This window comes from Thalassophryne amazonica, unplaced genomic scaffold, assembly GCF_902500255.1.
Source record: "Thalassophryne amazonica unplaced genomic scaffold, fThaAma1.1, whole genome shotgun sequence".
In the NCBI taxonomy this organism is placed as follows: Eukaryota; Metazoa; Chordata; class Actinopteri; order Batrachoidiformes; family Batrachoididae; genus Thalassophryne; species Thalassophryne amazonica.
The window spans coordinates 32,314-55,188 of NW_022986320.1; the positions used below are offsets into that span (position 1 = coordinate 32,314).

At 44.6% G+C, this 22,875-nt stretch overlaps 1 protein-coding gene across 1 annotated transcript in view; it reads right to left on the reverse strand.

Moving 5' to 3' along the window:
• Positions 1 to 22,875, reverse strand: part of LOC117506051 (alpha-tectorin-like) — a 67,884-nt gene that overhangs the window by 27,198 nt on the left and 17,811 nt on the right. Inside the window, exons 2-4 of the mRNA XM_034165579.1 lie at positions 22,238 to 22,302; positions 8,446 to 8,585; positions 8,032 to 8,319 (exon numbers count right to left, since the gene is read on the reverse strand). Of these exons, the coding sequence (XP_034021470.1) occupies positions 8,032 to 8,319; positions 8,446 to 8,585; positions 22,238 to 22,302 (493 nt within the window). The remainder of the gene's footprint in view (positions 1 to 8,031; positions 8,320 to 8,445; positions 8,586 to 22,237; positions 22,303 to 22,875) is intronic.

Sequence of the window (22,875 nt, forward strand, 5' to 3'; positions counted from 1 at the left end):
AACATGGTTCTCAGTCATAAACACGGTTCAAGCACAAACACGGTGCGCAGTCACAAACATGGTTCTCAGTCATAAACACGGTTCAAAGTCACAAACACGGTGCGCAGTCACAAACACAGTTCGCAGTCACAAACACAGTTCAGAGTCACAAACACAGTTCGGAGTCACAAACACAGTTCGCAGTCACAAACACAGTTCAGAGTCACAAACACAGTTCAGAGTCACAAACACAGTTCGGAGTCACAAACACAGTTCGGAGTCACAAACACGGTTCAAAGTCACAAACACAGTGCACAGTCACAAACACAGTTCGCAGTCACAAACACCGTGCGCAGTCACAAACACGGTGGCAGTCACAAACATTGGGGCGCAGTCACAAACACAGTTCAAAGTCACAATTCAGAGTGACAGTCACAAACCAGTGCGCAGTCACAAACACAGTGCGCAGTCACAAACACAGTCGCAGAGTCACAAACACAGTGCGCAGTCACAACACCGTGCGCAGTCACAAACACCGTTCGCAGTCACAAACACCGTGCGCAGTCACAAACACGGTTGCAGTCACAAACACCGTGCTGCAGTTCACAAACACGGTGCGCAGTCACAAACAGCGGTTCAAAGTCACATTCAGAGTGCGCAGTCACAAACACAGTGCACAGTCACAAACACCGTGCGCAGTCACAAACACGGTGTGCAGTCACAAACACGGTTCAAAGTCACATTCAGAGTGCGCAGTCACAAACACGGTTCATAGTCACAAACACAGTGCGCAGTCACAAACGCAGTTCGCAGTCACAAACGCAGTTCGCAGTCACAAACGCAGTTCGCAGTCACAAACGCAGTTCGCAGTCACAAACACAGTTCGCAGTCACAAACACGGTTCGCAGTCACAAACACAGTGCACAGTCACAAACACAGTTCGCAGTCACAAACACAGTTCGCAGTCACAAACACAGTTCGCAGTCACAAACACAGTGCACAGTCACAAACACAGTTCGCAGTCACAAACACGGTTCGCAGTCACAAACACGGTTTGCAATCACAAACACGGTTCGCAGTCACAAACACGGTTTGCAATCACAAACACGGTTTGCAATCACAAACACGGTTCGCAGTCACAAACACAGTTCATAGTCACAAACACGGTTCGCAGTCACAAACACAGTTAACAGTCACAAACACGGTGCACAGTCACAAACACGGTGCACAGTCACAAACACGGTGCGCAGTCACAAACACGGTGCGCAGTCACATACACGGTGCGCAGTCACATACACGGTGCGCAGTCACATACACGGTTCGCAGTCACAGACACGGTGTGCAGTCACAAACCATGGGCCGGCATGTAAGTTACTCACAAACTGTTCAAAGTCACAAACACGGTGCGCAGTCACACACACGGTTCCAAAGTCACAAACACGGTGCGCAGTCCACAAACATGGTTCTCAGTCATAAACACGGTTCAAAGTCACAAACACGGTGCGCAGTCACAAACATGGTTCTCAGTCATAAACACGGTTCGCAGTCACAAACATGGTTCAAAGTCACAAACACGGTGCGCAGTCACACACATGGTTCAAAGTCACATTCAGAGTGCGCAGTCACAAACACAGTTCATAGTCACAAACACAGTTCAGAGTCACAAACACAGTTCGCAGTCACAAACACAGTTCGCAGTCACAAACACAGTTCGCAGTCACAAACACAGTGCGCAGTCACAAACACAGTTCGGAGTCACAAACACAGTTCGGAGTCACAAACACAGTGCACAGTCACAAACAGTGCGCAGTCACAAACACAGTGCGCAGTCACAAACACAGTGCGCAGTCACAAACACAGTGCGCAGTCACAAACACAGTGCGCAGTCACAAACAGTGCGCAGTCACAAACAGTGCGCAGTCACAAACACAGTGCACAGTCACAAACACAGTTCGCAGTCACAAACACCGTGCGCAGTCACAAACACGGTGCGCAGTCACAAACATGGGGCGCAGTCACAAACACGGTTCAAAGTCACATTCAGAGTGCGCAGTCACAAACACAGTGCGCAGTCACAAACACAGTGCGCAGTCACAAACACAGTGCGCAGTCACAAACACAGTGCGCAGTCACAAACACAGTTCGCAGTCACAAACACCGTGCGCAGTCACAAACACCGTGCGCAGTCACAAACACCGTGCGCAGTCACAAACACCGTGCGCAGTCACAAACACCGTGCGCAGTCACAAACACGGTGTGCAGTCACAAACACGGTTCAAAGTCACATTCAGAGTGCGCAGTCACAAACACAGTGCACAGTCACAAACACCGTGCGCAGTCACAAACACGGTGTGCAGTCACAAACACGGTTCAAAGTCACATTCAGAGTGCGCAGTCACAAACACGGTTCATAGTCACAAACACAGTGCGCAGTCACAAACACAGTTCGCAGTCACAAACACAGTTCGCAGTCACAAACACAGTTCGCAGTCACAAACACAGTTCGCAGTCACAAACACAGTTCGCAGTCACAAACACCGTGCGCAGTCACAAACACGGTGTGCAGTCACAAACACGGTTCAAAGTCACATTCAGAGTGCGCAGTCACAAACACGGTTCATAGTCACAAACACAGTGCGCAGTCACAAACACAGTTCGCAGTCACAAACACAGTTCGCAGTCACAAACACAGTTCGCAGTCACAAACACGGTTCGCAGTCACAAACACAGTTCGCAGTCACAAACACAGTTCGCAGTCACAAACACAGTTCGCAGTCACAAACACAGTTCGCAGTCACAAACACAGTTCGCAGTCACAAACACGGTTCGCAGTCACAAACACGGTTCGCAGTCACAAACACAGTGCACAGTCACAAACACAGTTCGCAGTCACAAACACAGTTCGCAGTCACAAACACAGTGCACAGTCACAAACACAGTGCGCAGTCACAAACACAGTTCGCAGTCACAAACACAGTTCGCAGTCACAAACACAGTGCGCAGTCACAAACACGGTTTATAGTCACATACAAGGTTTGCAGTCACAAACACAGTTCGCAGTCACAAACACAGTGCGCAGTCACAAACACAGTGCGCAGTCACAAACACAGTGCGCAGTCACAAACACGGTTTATAGTCACATACAAGGTTTGCAGTCACAAACACAGTTCGCAGTCACAAACACAGTTCGCAGTCACAAACACAGTGCGCAGTCACAAACACAGTGCGCAGTCACAAACACAGTGCGCAGTCACAAACACGGTTTATAGTCACATACAAGGTTTGCAGTCACAAACACAGTTCATAGTCACAAACACGGTTCGCAGTCACAAACACAGTTTATAGTCACATACAAGGTTCGCAGTCAAAAACTTGGTTCACAGCCACAAACATGGTTCGCAGTACATTCTGCCTCTGCACTCAGCCCATACAGACGGAATCAGACAGCAGAAAGATCGCAGACAGACATCAACGTCTGCAGCATCAGGCTGATATCAGCGATCCCTCACGTGGCCGCTGAGAAAATAATTGTATGCCTCCAAAAACTTAAAATCCTTCATGGTCATCATCTCCAAGATTTAATTTCTCACAATATCGCTTTTGATCTTCGAGATCAAGATTTAACACATTGTCTGAAGTCATCTTCCTGTGTGTTTTCTCATCGCATCTGCTTGGAGTCTGGAGTTTTCTGCCTACCATCTGTGTGAGCATGCGTGGGAAAGGTGGAAGTCAAGAACAACAGTGATTCCTTCTATGTTTTGAGGCCTGATCCTACGAAAGGGGATCTTAAATCACTGCCTGTCACATACCAGGAACGTCGCTGGGAGTAGCGTTGGAATTCTTGCTGTGCAGAGACGGATCGACCAGGAAAATACAGACGCACTTCAAACTTCCAGAGGTGGAACCGCACACCAAAACCTCCAGTCCAGATGGAAGAAGAGAACATGGGAAGAAAGTAACTTCAAAAACTGCACAGAAGAGTCTGAAGCTGCAGAGGAGGCTGTCCTCAGGTCAGCTGGACCCTCAAAACATTTAACCTGTGTCTCTGAAATTCCACATCTGCTGCTGCCCTTCAAAATAAAACATGGCTCTTTAAAGAGCGGCGACTTTATTATTTGAAAAAGCTGTTTCCTTTTATATTTTAACATTAAATGAAGGAATCATTATTACACAAAGTCAAAGTTCCGTCAGTACAACCTGGTCTCACAGCAAGTCGTGATTCAGCAGCACAAAATATACATTAATCTGTTGGTTCATGATATTGTGACGAAAAGCACCTCATTTTCATCACGGCAGCACAAATTCATTCTCATTTATTCTGTGATGGCTGCACGAAATTAAAAGTGAAGCGCGGGGGGGGGGAAGGAGTAGGATTAGTAATCCCTTACCAAAAAGTAGTACATGCAAGTATGTTTCAAGTATATTCCAGTTTAATTTTTATATACTTATCAGTACTATTTTTTGGTAAGGGATAGTGAGTTTAAAAATAAAAAACATGACTCATTTCGTGATGGAAGCATGAAAAAAAAACCATGAGACTGGGCTCAGTCAGTAAGACACTTTTGCCTGCACATGTAGAAGAAGCTCCGCCCCTATTGTGCATCACTTCAAAGCATTTGCAATCACAGGAATAGTCAAACTCATATTTTTGTAAATACTTCAAAAGCAGTGACAGCCAATGAGGGGGCAGTAATTAAATGTTGAAATTACTACATTAAAATCTTTCACCTTGGAGTTTATCATCACATGATTACAAATAACCATCAAGAGTAAATTAAATGTGACTAGCAAATGTACTTCAATATTTAAGACACGCTGCAGTAATTGGCATCATTTTCTGTTGTTCATTCATTCATTTTCTACACTTGTTTACTCCAGTCAGGGGCCTACCCCAGCAGTCATAGGGCGAGGTGGGGTTCACCCTGGACAGGACGCCACATACAGACAGATACAATCACACAATTTAGTCACCAGTTCACCTAATCTGCATGTCTGTGGAAGTGGGCTGAAGCTGAAGCACCCGGAGGGAACCCACAGGAACACGAGGAGAAGACATGGTAGGACACAATCTCACAACCTTCTCACTATGAGGTAACAGTGTTAACCACTAAACCCCTCTGTATTTACTGTTTTTTTTTTCCTGGTTGAAATGCATGAATGAATGAATCTGCCAGACTTAATGTACACTTTACTTTTCATGCTGTTTTATTTGTTGTGTGGGCCGCTGAAGAGGAGGTACTGCTGGCCCACTACCAAAGGGCGCCCTGCCTGAAGTGCGGGCTTCAGGTACGAGAGGGCGCTGCCGCCTCACAAGAACAGCCGGGGGTGACAGCTGTCACTCATCAACTATGACAGCTGTCACCAATCACCAGGTCGTCAACCACCCTACAAAAGCCGGACGACATCTCCACCTCGTCGCCGAGATATCGTCTACCTACAAGGTAAATTCTCAGCCGTTGTTGTGTTGACGCACATTACTTGTTTTCGTGTTTGTTGAACTGTTTGCAGGTGTCTTGCTCGCTACTTTCAGCTGGAGGCTGGGTTCACGGATGGTGGAGCAGTGACGCACTTCACTCCTCACTCTGAACTTCAATAAGTAGGAATACAGACTCTGCATAAACTCTGTACTTGAGGTGGAGGTGTCTTTCCCACCGTAACAGAAACTATTGTTCCAGCTGACTGTTTACTGGGTGTGTTTCCACACACTCATTATATCTGTTCTCTGCTTCCTGCCAGCAGTACCAGATCCGACAGTTGGAGACAGTGACCATCTGGGGACTCAGGACTTGGCAGCTCCAGTATCCTTCGGGTTCGGTGGCAGTGGAAATCGTGTGGGATCCGGTTCTTCTCGGGACCCTCGAGCCTACCCACACGTCACCTTGTACATGTCGATTGTAACCCAAATTCTGTGTTTGTCTGTATTCTCGTTGTGCACATTTCACAACAGTAAAGTGTTGTATTTTGGCTCATCTATTGTCCGTTCATTTACGCCCCCTGTTGTGGGTCCGTGTCGTTACACTTTCTCAACATTATTAGTCTAAGAATAAACAGCCATTATTATTATCGTTGTTGTTGTTGTTGTTTTGATTCAGAAATCATCTCATCTGAAGCAACAACAACAACGGACAAGTTACAGTATTAATTTCCAGAGGAAATTCAATGTTTTCTAACCTAAGAACTGCTTTTTTTATTCCTTAACAATGGAAAGTAAAGTAATCAAATTAAACGAGGAAAAAGCCATATGTGCTGGGGCCCTTTCACACATAACACAAATGTGGCCAAATCAGGCTGAATGAGCCACACTCGAAAAAGTCGAGCCTCATTTGAGAGGGACAGACAGTCGTCCAGCCGAGTACGAGTTCCATACAAATGGCGTGCACATACACAGACTGTGTGTGAAGCCGCCTCGAATGATTCGCACACATTCGGCATGCAGCAGCTCCAGATTCTGTGTCATCTGTACAGTACCAAAGAGGACAAATACATACAAAAAAGAGAAAAAAGAACAGCATGAAACCAAGGCAAGCAGGTGGGCATGTCAAGAGGAGCGCGACCTTATTTATTAATTTCATTCCTCTATATTATTTCTGTTTGTGTCATTTATTGATGTACAAGTATTTAATCATTGTTCTGTTTTAGTTATGTATTTGTTATGTAAGTATGTATTTTTATTTATTGTGTTATTGTATTTATTTTTCCTCCCTCTCTCGGTTCTCTTTGCTTTAATTTAACACTGTCAGTTCCAGCTGAGAGTGAGTCAGCTGACACACCCCATTGTCTGGAGTGTGAAAAGCAAAGCAATCACACATGAATGACTTCACGCCTATCCCCTTATTGTATGTTTGTATTTTTATTTTTCCACTCTTTCATTCTGTCATGTAGACTATAAATCAATCCAAAGGTGATCTTGTTTGTTTTTAATCGTCACCATGCCATGCAAGCATGCCCACACATGTGCGTCATGGTAAGAGGTGATGCTCTTCATGGCATGATATGTGTTCTCCAGCTGTGAGTTGCGATGACACAGCAGTCAGTTGTTCCATCATGGACATGACAACTGTGCAGATGTGCGCGCTGTGCTGGACAACAATTGCACTTCAGCCACCGTTCGAACCTTCGCCACCTCAGTCGCACCTCGACAGTGTTGGATCATGGTGTTGGGGGGCACTCACACGCCATTCTGTTAACTGGGGGGTTGGGGAGCTCACGACACATGTCATTTGTGTTGCTGGAGGGGACAACACACTCGCATGCCATTTGTGTTGCTTGGTGGCGGACACAACACACTGACTACCCTTTGAGCTTTCGAACACCTGGACTGCAGCTCGAAAGTGATCTGCCTGTTCTCTACTTCATGCAGGCTACGCAAATGACTACCTTTTCTATGTGCCCTACAAGTGATGTTGGTTGGTGACTGCTGTACATGGCGGCTCCGATTGTTCACGAGTGCCGTTTGAATCCTCCTTCGTGTGCCATTTGGCCTCAATTGTGCTATGTGTGAAGGGGCCATTAGGATTTTCTCTGGAAAACTGCTGTGCATAAAGGAGCAGGAGCTCCAGCTCCTTTATGCACTCTCCCATGTTTTGGATCCGGCCCCTTGTTTCTATTGACCATGCAAATATACGTCACAGCAGTTGAATTTGGTTGAACTTTGACTACAGCTAACAACTGAAACACTTCATCACTTGGTGTCCTCATCACCAAAACATCTTTGAAGCTTTGTGAGAAGGAATGACAACATGACAAAGTGGCAAATGCTTTAGTGTCCCACCCTTCTTCTTTTTTGCAATGTTTTGCTTTCCTTAAATGTAGGAATGGATTTATTTTAGCCAATGATGTAAAGTTGATCAAGAAAAAAAACATGAAAATCTTGGGTTCTTGCGATGTGGAATAAAATAAAAGTAAAAGTAAAAATCAATGCATTTTTGTTTTATTTGCACTTTCCATGCATCCCAAGTTTTTCTGGTTTGTGGTCGTAATTCTATAGATGTGAAGAATCTTCTTCATCACTTTGTCTAAATGTCTGTAGAACATCATATGTCTGAACTTTACCGGGGTTGTCTGGCTTCCTCCGTAGAAGGTGACTTGGTGCCATGTTGCAATAAACACCCAGGTTGCTCTGAAGGCATGCATGTTTTTGAAGTACTTGCGGACGTCTTTTGATGCACGCTGTAATATTTCTGGTTCGGTGGACCCTCTGTAGTACACATCTCCACGGATCCCGTTGTGCACATCTGCCCACAGCGGGGCGATAAATGACCTGCTGTCGCTGAGGGGGAAGGCCTCGGGTGTAAACTGGCTAACCTGCACGTTGAAGGAGATCACACCGTTGTTGTTAACCTGTAAATACAGAAGCCAGTTTAGCATCTGACTCTTTACTAACAAATGCACATAGCAATTTTAGGAGATTGATTAACTGATATTAACCATTGATTATGTAGTAAGTAAATATTCATAGAGGCTTACATAAATGGAACGATAGGGGATGTTGAAGAAAACAAATGGCATGAGCAAAGTAATTTCAGGAGAACTCCCATCATCCATTTTTGGGGTCTCTAAATCTCCATGGTCAGGTCCAAAGGGATACAGAATGTCCTGAGAGGTAACTACAGGAGAAGAGCAAAAGGAAGATCTTTAAATGGCCTGTTCCAAGGGTGGAAGGAGGAATGAATGGCTGTAGAGAAAGGCTCCCGTCTTGCCATTCAACATGACTAAAATTTCCTACAACCACTCTGGTCCTGGAATACAGTGGCAACAATTCTGAGGTCCCACTCAAAAAGTCATGTCCCCCACAGCCATCGGCCTATGGGTGGCCTGGTACTCTTTACATAGTGTTCACAGTGTTTTAGAGCCATGATATCTCAACAACATGGCAATATGCGGACAGCTTACCTTAAGAGCAAAACGAACACATGCAGGGCACTTTATGTAGCCAGACAAATCCAATGGCACAAGACGGCCTCCATCATCCACAGGGCCAAGCAGGTTTTCGGTACTACTTAAAGGGACTAAACAACACTTCCAATCCACCCCCAGTATACCACGGCCTACACAAAATGTATGGTGGCTGTCCAAGGTGGCAGCTACAGCCCAGTAGGGGTCACTGAAAGATTACACTGTCCAAGACAATCATATTGATAATTAGTCCACATTGTTTATCTGATCATAAAGATTCCAAGATGTTTGGGATATATGTATGTTATGGAGTTATGGTGCAATAAACAACAAAAAAGGGGACAAAGATCAATTTCACTTTGTACAGGTCTCAAAAGTTAAAGCTACTGTAGTTTTGGTTGAAAGTATAGTTGTTAACCTTGTTTGACCTTTACTTTGCAGACCAATGATCCATTATGGTGAGAACTATTCCATTTGTTAATCCTTTTTAACAATTAAGTCCTATATAGGCCCTGAGCATAGTTGGTGCTGGTGTATCTCCAGATTCCGTAGTGTCAAGCAAATGAGAGTCTACAATTCCCCCTGGATAGGACACCAGTCTGACGCAGGCTGGTACCTGCTAACAGCTGGGTGGACTGAGATGATGTAGATTAAGTGCCTTATCCAAGGACATAGGCAGGTAGCATAAACTGTTTTGCTGATTTTATCCCATAACATTCAGTCATCCATCATCCAAACTATATATTTTTAAAATTGTTACATTCAGATGAATAATGTGGTGTACTTTTCAATACATTTGGAGGTTTTTTTTAAATGCTGACCCCTGTGTTATCCTTCATGGACCTCTACCTGGCTGCCACCTTAGGATGACCACCATACATTTTTTGTGTAGGCCTTGGTACACTGAGGTTGGATTGTATTTATTCCCCCTAAGTGGTACCAATTTGTTTAAAACTGGCTTCTGACTCATGGACTACTAACCTAAAACAGAGTTTCTGAACATCCTGATGACATTGCTTCAGGAAAGGGTTTAAATTTTAAAGTCCTTCAATGTAATTTGACAGCTGTCTTGTAGAGTGTTTGATTGACATTGTAGGTGAGTGGACCTGTCAGGTTTTCATAACAAATAAAATTCCTCAGGTTTTCACCAAATTTGAAGTGGACATATCAAATGAGTGTTTCTTGGTGAATTCAAATTTGAGCATGATTGGGATAGAATAGAATAGAATAGAATAGAACAGGTGGAAAGATTATATCTCCACACTGGCCTGGGAACACCTCAGGATCCCCCAGTTAGAGGTGGTCAACGTGGCCCGGGAAAGGGAAGCCTGCTGGAGCTGTTGCCCCCACGGCCTGATCCCGGATACGTGGTTAAAGATGAGTGAGTGAGTGAGTGAGTGAGAGGAGAGAATAGAATAGAATAGAGCCTTTATTGTCATTGTGCATTTATACATTCAATGAAATTTAACGTCTGCATTTAACCATATTGGCCTCTCTTCATTGGCTTCCTGTTAATTCTAGAATAGAATTTAAAATTCTTCTTCTTACTTATAAGGTTTTGAATAATCAGGTCCCATCTTATCTTAGGGACCTCATAGTACCATATCACCCCAATAGAGCGCTTCGCTCTCAGACTGCAGGCTTACTTGTAGTTCCTAGGGTTTGTAAGAGTAGAATGGGAGGCAGAGCCTTCAGCTTTCAGGCTCCTCTCCTGTGGAACCAGCTCCCAATTCAGATCAGGGAGACAGACACCCTCTCTACTTTTAAGATTAGGCTTAAAACTTTCCTTTTTGCTAAAGCTTATAGTTAGGGCTGGATCAGGTGACCCTGAACCATCCCTTAGTTATGCTGCTATAGACCTAGACTGCTGGGGGGTTCCCATGATGCACTGTTTCTTTCTCTTTTTGGCTCTGTATGCACCACTCTGCATTTAATCATTAGTGATCGATCTCTGCTCCCCTCCACAGCATGTCTTTTTCCTGGTTCTCTCCCTCAGCCCCAACCAGTCCCAGCAGAAGACTGCCCCTCCCTGAGCCTGGTTCTGCTGGAGGTTTCTTCCTGTTAAAAGGGAGTTTTTTCCTTCCCACTGTAGCCAAGTGCTTGCTCACAGGGGGTCGTTTTGACTGTTAGGGGTTTTACATAATTATTGTATGGCCTTGCCTTACAATATAAAGCGCCTTGGGGCAACTGTTTGTTGTGATTTGGCGCTATATAAAAAAAATTGATTGATTGATTGAACCATCCAAGTTACAGTTAGACACAATCCAACCACTAGGGGCAGTGGGCAGCCACAGTCCGGCACCTGGGGACCAACTCCAGATGTAGACGCTGCTTTGGTCAGGGGCAGAGAAAGGAGCAGACCCTAAATAAGCACGTTTCTGACTGTGGGAGGAAACCAGAGTGCCCAGAGGAAACCCATGCAGACACGAGCAGTTTATTGTCGTTGTGAGATGAGATAAGAAACAGCCAAATGTTTCCCAGGCCGAAACAAATCCCTCTGGAGGAAAAACAGTCGTGCAATTTGACCTTCAGGCTTCATAAGCCTGTAATGTTACGGTTACAGCAGTAAAAAACGCTTTTTAACAGTTCCACTTACACAACCAAATCCCAATCATGAATTAAGAATATTCACCGGGCTCTGAAATCTTCAGCTTCACCTGCAAGGCATGCATCTGCTCCAAGATGTCATCCAATTTGTGTCTGAGTTCAAGAGTCATCGCAGTCTGAGAATGCACTGTCTTGCCAACCTCGTTAATCATGACGGACAAGCGAGAGGCCATAGTTCTTGATGCCGCCGTCTTGCCAATTTTCCGGTAGATCAGGACAGCACATAAGCCAGAAAGTACCAGCCCTGCTACCATAAGACCAAAAATGAATAAATCCTCGACATCCTCAACGGAGAAAAGCGCCAAGCATGCCACATTCCAGGAACTCCAGCAGTCGAGGACATAGCTCGCAGGATATGTTCCATCTGGGGAGGTAGGATCCCCCAGTCCTGACCTTCTTCTAGAAAAAATGGTGTCAATGGCGTTCAGAGACCAGCTGATCAATTCCATGGTTAATCCAATAGTAGTCCAATAGATCCAGAATGGGAAATCGAAGCTGCACTCGAACGCCTCGTACAGCAATCGCCACATCCATACGGGCACAGCACATGCACTCTACATTTATGTGCTGCTCGCACTGGAAACCCATTCGAACTCACGGGGGCACTTAGAAAAGCTGGGGCCATTCTCAAAGCCAGCACTAGCGCACAGAGCAGGTGACCACTTTCAAGCTGGCTGTGCAAATGGCCCCACATTATCTAAGTGCCCCACGTCTGTGAAGAAGATTCCCCATTTACATGAACAAATTGTAATCTATTAGATAAATATGATTCAAACCACCGCAGCGCAGTGCCTTTAATACCTATGGCATGCTCTAATCTCTGTAATAAAATTTTATGGTCAACAGTATCAAAAGCAGCACTGAGGTCTAACAGAACAAGCACAGAGATGAGTCCACTGTCTGAGGCCATAAGAAGATAATTTGTAACCTTCACTAATGCTGTTTCTGTACTATGATGAATTCTAAAACCTGACTGAAACTCTTCAAATAGACCATTCCTCTGCAGATGATCAGTTAGCTGTTTTACAACTACCCTTTCAAGAATTTTTGAGAGAAAAGGAAGGTTGGAGATTGGCCTATAATTAGCTAAGATAGCTGGGTCAAGTGATGGCTTTTTAAGTAATGGTTTAATTACTGCCACCTTAAAAGCCTGTGGTACATAGCCAACTAATAAAGATAGATTGATCATATTTAAGATCGAAGCATTAAATAATGGTAGGGCTTCCTTGAGCAGCCTGGTAGGAATGGGGTCTAATAGACATGTTGATGGTTTGGATGAAGTAACTAATGAAAATAACTCTGTTGTATGGCTGGGGGGCCTGGCTGCCTTTTTGTTTCTGTCTTTTGTTTTTCCTTCCAGGTGGCTTGCATTTGGGACTGAGTGGCTGTGTTGCTGAGGTTATCAGGACCTCACCCTGATCACCTGCGGCTCGTCAGGACTCACAGCTGTGGTGCATCTATATGGATTGGAACATGGTGGCATTTAAGACTGGAGTATACAGTGTGTATTTGCCAGAGATTCGACCTTGTGACCAGACGGGTGAGATCGTCGTCTCGGGAGCCATCTCATCATCAGTGGATGCAGAGAACGTCCATGGTTTGATGCACGGTCTGTGAAAGAGGAGGGGGTGAGGTCTCACGCTCGTCAGCACCCTTCCTGAGGTACGTTAGATTTTGTGACTAACGTTTATACAGTCAGTAAATGTGGTGTCCCTCACACCTTATTATATTGAACTGTACGTTAGTCATGTATCGGCTTCCTCTGCAGTGGAGTTTTGTGAACTGGATGTTCCATGCCTGCAGGTTGGGAAGCTGATTAGTAATTAAGCCAGGAAGTGTTTGCTGTTTATGTACACCTTTGAGTGGTCTCTCTGTGTATAGAGTGTGGACTCACATAATGGTTCCTTCTTTCACAGACTCGGTTTGTTGCGGCCACCTGGGGGGTGTCGGCGGGGTCCTTGGGTCCGAACGGCTTCTGGCTCCGGACCGTTAGCGCTGCTGGGAGCGCACCGTATCACCACCACGCCAGACCGCACACTCTTTTGTTGTTTTGTATCACATCACTGTTATGTATTAAATTCAGTTAGCCTTTGTACCGTGCTCTGCTTATTTCATACTGGGTCCTTCAAACGCTGGTCGGTTCTCCGAGCTGCGTCCGACACATAACAAACTCAGACAGAACAATCTGAGAGAAAGAGTCTAACCAAATACCGGCATCACTGAAAGCAGCCAAAGATAACGATACGTCTTTGGGATGGTTATGAGTAATTTTTTCTCTAATAGTTAAAATTTTATTAGCAAAGAAAGTCATATAGAGTCAATAGAGCTCTGACTCTTTGTCAGCCTGGCTACAGTGCTGAAAAGAAACCTGGGGTTGTTCTTATTTTCTTCAATTAGTGATGAGTAGTAAGATGTCCTAGCTTTATGAAGGGCTTTTTTATAGAGCAACAGACTCTTTTTTCCAGGCTAAGTGAAGCTCTTCTAAATTAGTGAGACGCCATTTCCTCTCCATCTTATGGGTTATCTGCTTTAAGCTGTGAGTTTGTGAGTTATACCACGGACTTCTGATTTAAAGCTCTCTTTTTCAGAGGAGCTACAGCATCCAAAGTTGTCTTCAATGAGGATGTAAAACTATTGACGAGATACTCTATCTCACTTACAGAGTTTAGGTAGCTACTCTGCACTGTGTTGGTATATGGCATTAGAGAACATAAAGAAGGAATCATATCCTTAAACCTAGTTACAGCGCTTTCTGAAAGACTTCTAGTGTAATGAAACTTATTCCCCACTGCTGGGTAGTCCATCAGAGTAAATGTAAATGTTATTAAGAAATGATCAGACAGAAGGGAGTTTTCAGGGAATACTGTTAAGTCTTCAATTTCCATACCATAAGTCAGAACAAGATCTAAGATATGATTAAAGTGGTGGGTGGACTCATTTACATTTTGAGCAAAGCCAATTGAGTCTAATAATAGATTAAATGCAGTGTTGAGGCTGTCATTCTCAGCATCTGTGTGGATGTTAAAATCGCCCACTATAATTATCTTATCTGAGCTAAGCACTAAGTCAGACAAAAGTTCTGAAAATTCACAGAGAAACTCACAGTAACGACCAGGAGGACGATAGATAACAACAAATAAAACTGGTTTTTGGGACTTCCAATTTGGATGGACAAGACTAAGAGTCAAGCTTTCAAATGAATTAAAGCTCTGTCTGGGTTTTTGATTAATTAATAAGCTAGAATGGAAATGGCATGCGAGTGTGCAGTCCCCCCGCAACACAAATGGCATGCGAGTGTGCAGTCCCCCCGCAACACAAATGGCATGCGAGTGTGCAGTCCCCCCGCAACACAAATGGCATGCGAGTGTGCAGTTCCCCCGCAATACAAATGGCATGCGAGTGTGCAGTCCCCCTGCAACACAAATGGCATGCGAATATGCAGTTCCCCCGCAATACAAACGGCATGCGAGTGTGCAGTCCCCCCGCAATACAAATGGCATGCGAATATGCAGTCCCCCCGCAATACAAATGGCATGCGAGTGTGCAGTCCCCCCGCAATACAAATGGCATGCGAGTGTGCAGTCCCCCTCCCGCAACACCATGATCCAACATTGTCAGGTAAGGCTGAGATGCAATGCATATCTGGACGGCTGTCATGTCCATGCTGGAACAGCTGACTGCTGTGTACTCGCAACTCACAGCTGAAGAACATATATTGTGCCATGAACATCAGCTCTCCACACTTCAGGCAATGCACATGTGGGTGGGCTCTCATGCTCTCATGGCATGCTGATAATTATGTACAGACGAGATCACATGAGGATCAGCTAGCCACGTCTCAGCGAGCACGGCACAGTGTGAACGTTATTATCAGCTGGCCAGGCTAATGGCACTTCCACTATGTAAATTGTAGTCCACATGACAGACAGAAAGAGTGGAAAATAAATAAAAACATCTATACAATAAGAAGAAAGGTGTGAACTCATTAATGTGTGATTGCTTTGCCTATAGTGCTGTGGACACATGGAGTATTTCAGCTGATTGCCAGCCGGCGATTCACTGTCAGCTAGAACTGACAGAGTGCACACGACGTGTTAAATTAAAACACAGAAAACAGAGAGAAGGAGGACAAATAAATAAATGCTCACTCAATCATCTTCAACTGCTTACTCCACTTAAGGGTCACGGGGGGCTGGAGTCTATTCCAGCAGTCTCAGGGTGTGAGGCGGGGTTCACCCTGGACAGGATGCCAGTCTGTCCCAGGGCCACATAGAGACAAACAAACACATTGACACCCCCCCCCCCCCCCCCACACACACACACACACTTATGTACAATTTAAAGTTTCCAATCCACCTAACCTGTATGTCTTGCAAACTCCACACACAAAGATCACAGGCAGGAATCAATCTCATGACCTTGTCGCTGTGAGGCAACAGTGCTAACCACTAATCTACCATGCTGCCATGAATAAATAAATGCTACAATAACTAAATACATATTTACATAACAAATACATAAATAACAACAGAAAAAAAGGGACAGAGGGCAAGACTTTTTTTCTGTAAGCTGTGAGTTGGTCTGGATAGATGGGCATGTCGGCGGCAACTCATACCTGGAGAGCACATATTGTGTCATGACTACCATCACCTGTCAACACCCCACTGTGATGTGCAATCTATCAACATGCTGTTCTCACATGGTACTAAATCTATCACATATGATCTTTGCAATGCGGTCAGCGTCAGTGTGCACATCATCAGCCAGGTTGCCCCATGTGAAAATATCCCTCTGATCATGTGAAAACACAGCTGCCGATCCATAACGCACGTCCACCACATCCATGGCTGGACACACGAAGCTACTGATGTGCCCATGATATGAGAGTTTAATCATGTCAATTCATTACTTGCTTGTTTCCGTCCATGACCATGGTTCATGTACAGAGGAACAGAAGGATCATACTTGAATTGTCCACTCTTTATAACAGGAATTAAATATTTTACTAAATTGCAAATTGTTTGCCATAGTGCCGAAACAGTGACAATAACCACTGCTTTTGTTGTTGTTGTTGCTGTGTGTGTGTGTGTGTGTGTGTGTGTGTGTTTGTGTTTTTTTATGTTCTGTGCTCTCTCCCATTATGTTGTCCTTACACATTTTTGGCGAGTTATACACAAATTATCATCCGTCTGATCCTTTTTCTTCATGAACCATGCCCATGGAAGTAAACAATGAATTAATATGAAATTAAATAAAGAGATCCCCTTCTGTCACGCGTACGCAGTGGCCAGAGGTCAGGCCAGCGAAGTTCATGGCTGCTGCAGGCCACCTGCCTGGAGCAGCTCTGACTGCATGGACGTGAGACATCCACACGCTCACATCATGAACACGTCAGCCAGCCACATGGAGGTGAAAGTGGCCGGCCACACGGAGGGTCCGCGCGTCCAGCTATCACTAGCCGCTTGGCGCGCAGCACGTCGAAGGACACTATATCATAATGTGACTGCTGCATAATGTATTAGACATATCCAGAGTATTCTCTAAATTTTTCATACGTTGGCTAAATCACCAAGGTGTGACAGGGCCCTAAGACTAGTTTGGAGTTTTCAGATTTGCAAAAAATAGCCTGATTAATTGCTCTGAGTTCGGTTTTCTGGCTGAAAGGGAGCAAGAATGAAAAGACCCTAACACTAGGCACTCTGGACCATACCAACCAAAGTCCACTTAGTGTCCCGACTTGCTGAGGTGGTCCTGGGTGCAGTCCAGCTGGACTTGGCCATGGCCACATGTAATGTGATCACAAATAACACTGGAGCAGAGAACTCAGACATCATGTCACTGACACGATCACTGAATTTAACAGTTACTAATAGTATTACTGCTTGGATAACACAGCCGTCAGTACATTTGGGTTAAAATCTGTGTGGCAAACCCAACAGTCCGCTCCTAAAAACTGGCCCGCCCTGCCTCTACTGCACATGCATCATTCCAGCGCTGCCACTCGTCTGACACAGAGTCTCTTCACCCAAAGAGATCAAATGGATTAATGTGATTATTAGCGATCAGACAAGTTAAAACCTCTTAAATCATTCTAAAGTCAGCTTTAAGCCGAAACAAGGTGATACTTGGTGACACTTTGAAATGACAGTTGAATGGCAATGGCAGCTGAATGCATCAGCTAGCCATCAGCTAGCCACAGCGCTCTGATCACTTCATCCACCTTTTATGATGAAATAATGCTGAATTTGTGTGGAAATGATTGATGCACAAAAGCTTCAGCTATCTGTGACTGAGACAGATGATGACTGGAGGCAGTATGAAGCAGAAACAAGGTGATAATCGGTGAACTGCGGCTAATGACGCACGCACAGTGAAGGCAGGGTGGACCGATTTTTAGGGGTCTGGTTTTTGACCTTACTAATGACCACGAATCTTGGCCAGCGAGCAAAACTACAACATATTTCTTCCTCTGCTGTCTCAGTATAAATCTTGTAATGCATGCACCATGATTGATTGATAAATCCCTTATTGCATGATTCACTTGGATGAGACAAGCTTCATATGGGGAGGTGAGGTGAAATCAATATTACAAGAGATCCTCAGTTTCTGTTGCACTGGAATGCAGTCCTGTCAGTTTTAACAGACTGTGTGCGTCCAGGCCAGTCGACACTCCAGTGCATTTACCTTTAGTAAAATAATCCAAAGAAATGACCTCAGTTTACTTTCATCTCCAGTGAGCACATGCTGTGGAAAAAGGAGGTTTTTGCTGTTCATCTTAAGTATGTAAGCTTATAAAGAGACATTTGTAAAACACAATATGCATTTCTTGATCAACTGCACTGTCATGCACAAAACATGCACTGCGAGACCACAGCTCTGTATGCAGATAGAGAAATCAAATCCAAAATTCAGTGGAATGGGCCACGTTAATTTTTTGCCTGTATGAGAGGTGCTCTGTTCTGGACACAAGGTACCAGCCAATAATTAAATAAATAAAAGTTTTTTGTTTTTTTTTTAAAGTACATCTCACAAAATGGCTTTTCAGTCGAGTGAGTATCCAAGAAATTGTGTAACAGCTGGACATGCCACAACATGTCCTGTGAGATTTCCAACACGGAAGTGTTTTTTTTGTTGCGCGCCATGAGCGGCTCCGTGCCGACGCGCGAAATCCTCCGCACGTCTTTCATTACAAAATCTCCTGTAACAGTGGAATGTGCCGCAAAAGTGCAATGTCCAGCTCTCTTGCCATTTCTGTGGTAGTCACACGATGTCCCGGATCAACACAGCGTTGTTTGGAAATGATCTGGTCGTTCCAGCCTGTTGATGGCTGCTCGGTGCGCTGCGCGCCCTCCGCCGCTGTGGGCCGTCTTTAAAAAGGTTTTAACACTCCTTAATCCGTGTGACGCCGACAGAATCTTCACCGAAAGCCGTCTGAATCTTTTGAATGGTTTCCAACTGGCTGTCTCTAACAGTTTCTGAAAAAAATTTCATAGAGCAAAATGGCAGTCGCTCTGCCATTTCCCTGACAATAAAAATCCGACGAGGGGGGTGGACCAGTGCTCACTCAAAGCCTGCCCACAGGTGAATAACGCAACCGACAGGCGTGAAAAAACTCACGCATGCACACGAAGGTTCAAGCTTGGCTGATGCAAGCGCACATGATTCAAATCCATATAGCTTTTGAAAAAAATAAAAAGGTCTGTTACTTTTTGGACAGACCTCGTATATACACACATACATATACACACATACAGTGAGGAAAATAAGTATTTGAACACCCTGCGATTTTGCAAGTTCTCCCACTTAGAAATCATGGAGGGGTCTGAAATTTTCATCTTTGATGCATGTTCACTGTGAGAGACATAATCTAAAAAAAAAATCTGGAAATCACAATGTATGATTTTTTTAAATAATTTATTTGTATGTTACTGCTGCAAATAAGTATTTGAACACCTGTGAAAATCAATGTTAATATTTGGTACAGTAGCCTTTGTTTGCAATTACAGAGGTCAAACTTTTCCTGTAGTTTTTCACCAGGTTTTCACACACTGCAGCAGGGATTTTGGTCCACTCCTCCATACAGATCTTCTCGAGATCTTTCAAGTTTGAAGTTTCAGCTCTCTCCAAATATTTTCTATTGAGTTCAGGTCTAGAGACTGGCCAGGCCACTCCAGGACCTTGAAATGCTTCTTATGGAGCCCCTCCTTAGTTGCCCTGGCTGTGTGTTTGGGGTCACTGTCATGCTGGAAGACCCAGTCATGACCCATCTTCAATGCTCTTACTGAGGGAAGGAGGTTGTTTGCCAAAATCTCGCAATACATGACCCCATCCATCCTCCCTTCAATACGGTGCAGTCCCCTTTGCAGAAGAGCACCCCCAGAGTATGATGTTTCCACCCCCCCATGCTTCCCAGTTGGGATGGTTTTCTTGGGGTTGTTCTCATCCTCTAAACATGGTAAGTGGAGTTGATTCCAAAAAGCTCTATTCTGGTCTCATCTGACCACATGACCTTCTCTCATGCCTCCTCTGGATCATCCAGATGGTCACTGGTGAACTTCAAACGGGCCTGGACATGTGCTGGCTTGAGCAGGGGGGCCTTGCTGCCCTGCAGGATTTTAAACCATGACAGCATCATGTGTTACTAATGTAATCTTTGTGACTGTGGTCCAAGCTCTCTTCAGGTCATTGACCAGGTCCTCCTGTGTAGTTCTGAGCTTTTTCAGATTCATCCTTACCCCACAAAGTGAGATCTTGCATGGAATCCCAGACCGAGGGAGATATTGACAGTCATTTTGTGTTTCTTCCACTTTCTAATAAATAATCAGAACAGTTGTTGTCTTCTACCAAGCTGCTTGCCTGTTGTCCTGTAGTCCATCCCAGCCTTGTGCAGGTCTACAGTTTTGTCCCTGGTGTCCTTAGACAGCTCTTTGGTCTTGGCTATGGTGGACAGGTTGGAGTGTGATTGATTGAGTGTGTGAACAGGTGTCTTTTATACAGGTAACAAGTTCAAACAGGTGCAATTAATACAGGTAAAGAGTGCAGAATAAGAGGGCTTCTTAAAGAAAAATTAACAGGTCTGTGAGAGACAGAATTCTTGCTGGTTGGTAGGTGTTCAAATACTTATTTGCAGCAGTAACATACAAATAAATTATTAAAAAATCATACATTGTGATTTCTGGATTTATTTTTTTTTTATTGACTGTGTCTCTCACAGTGGACATGCACCTAAGATGAAAATTTCAGACCGCTCCATGATTTCTAAGTGGGAGAACTTGCAAAACCGCAGGGTGTTCAAATACTTATTTTCCTCACTGTACATACACACCCAGATACATAGTTTTATATATATATATATATATATATATATATATATATATATATATATATATATACACACATGCACACACATACCTATACACATACACATATGCATATCTATATGTACGTACATATATAGAGTACATATGCATATTTCTAAACATGACTGGGATTGAAAGAGAAAGGAGCATCTTATTTATAATACGTGAGATGGAGTTTAGATGTGATAAGGTGACACTAGTGAGGGATTTGTAAACGAGTTGTTACTGCACATGATTTGTGGACATATTATTGCATGTGGTTATTATTATTCAGTCTCTTTCTCTCCCGCTCTGTGCTGCCTGGGGCCCAACAGACGACAGTATAGAGGAGAGCTGAGGCTACAACAGAGTCATAGAAGGTCTTAAGCAGAGGTCTGCTCACTCCAAAGGATCTCAGTCTCTGGAGGCGACTCTGGCCTTTCTTGTACAGGGCGTGAGTGTTGTGAGTCCAGTCCAGTTTGTTGTTGAGGTGAACACCCAGGTATTTGAAACTGTCCACAGTCTTTATGTCCTCCCCCTGGATGTTCACCGTTGGGTGAGGTGGTGGTTTCCTCCTGAAGTTGATCACCATCTGCTTCGTCTTACTGATGTTGAGACACAAGTGGTTGCGCTCACACGAAGTCTGTGATGACCGACTGGTACTCCAGCTCATTCCCCTCAGACACATGACCCACAATGGCGGAGTCATCAGAGAACTTCTGGAGGTGGCAGCTGTCTGTGTTGTAGGTGAATTCCGAGGTATAGAGGGTGAAGAGGAAAGGCGAGAGGACGGTACCCTGGGGGGCCCCGGTGCTGGACCTTACCACCTCAGACTGACAGCCGCACGTACTGCAGGCGGTCAGTGAGGGAGTCGATGGTCCAGGCAGCGGGATGTCCATGCTATTTGGTAATAATAAATAAACCATTCCTTCACCTCCCCATGTCAGACTAGTCATATCTGAACAGGGATGAATGCAGTATGATACACTCCATTAGTGTTGTGCAGGCAAGCATGCTTTCTTACAAACAAAGGTCACGTTGTGCCAGTGGGGGAGAGGGGAAAGTGTGCATGAGCACCTGCGCCAAGTGTGAGGACAACCTACAGTAACTGTCTGATCTCATCCAAGGACACAGACGGCAAGCATGAGAGGGAATCAAACCCAGGTCTGCACATTGGTGGCCCACTAAGCGACCTGCTCCACTGTGTCATTGATGTGAAAATATAAGTTACAAACAGCCTCACTGAATGAGAAAAACTATTTCAACTTCCCTCTTTGGTGGTACAGTGTATTTATGTCATATTATTTTGTGTTCCAGCTGTTTCATTTCTTAATTTTAGATTCACACTCGACCCGACTGCTTGAAGCTCCAACATTTCAAACAAACACACAGTGAACACATTACAACAAATCTCATACCTCCTCTGTGTGCAAAGATGTTGAAGAGGTGGATGAGAATAAGTTGGCAGCCTTGTCTGATCATTCTGAAATAAAACAGAAAAAACAGAGTACAATTCATCACAGGTCAAAGGTCAAGCAGTTGTTGACCTCAGGAATACTGCAGCTCTACAGTGATAACAGCCCAGAATCTACAACCCTGGCAGTGATTCCGCCCACAGGTTGACGGTACGGCCCTGTCACACCATGACAATTTAGCCAATGTATGCTGACAGCCCCGTTTCCATCGAGAGGCCCGGGTCGGTACGATACGGGTCAGAACACTTATGTCTGCCTTGAGTTGTGCTTCCACCACCAGCAGTACCTTTTGTTTGGTAAGCAGAGCACAAGCATGTAAGCATGTGTAAGCATGTCACTGAGTGCACCTATGCTGTTGCGCAGCCTCTCCCCTCCACTCAGAGGCCAAACAGATTGATTTTATTTTATTGTGGTTTTGGTGGCTCCTGGGATTTATTTTCATCACGTACAGAATGCTGAAGAGTCGACTGATGTCTGTATTGCTGATGTGAATGAATGAGGCACTGTCATTCTTTCAACTTTTAAAATAAGCAGATGTTCTTGTTGTGGCACTAAGCGCCGGCGTTTTCGGGTTCAGGCTG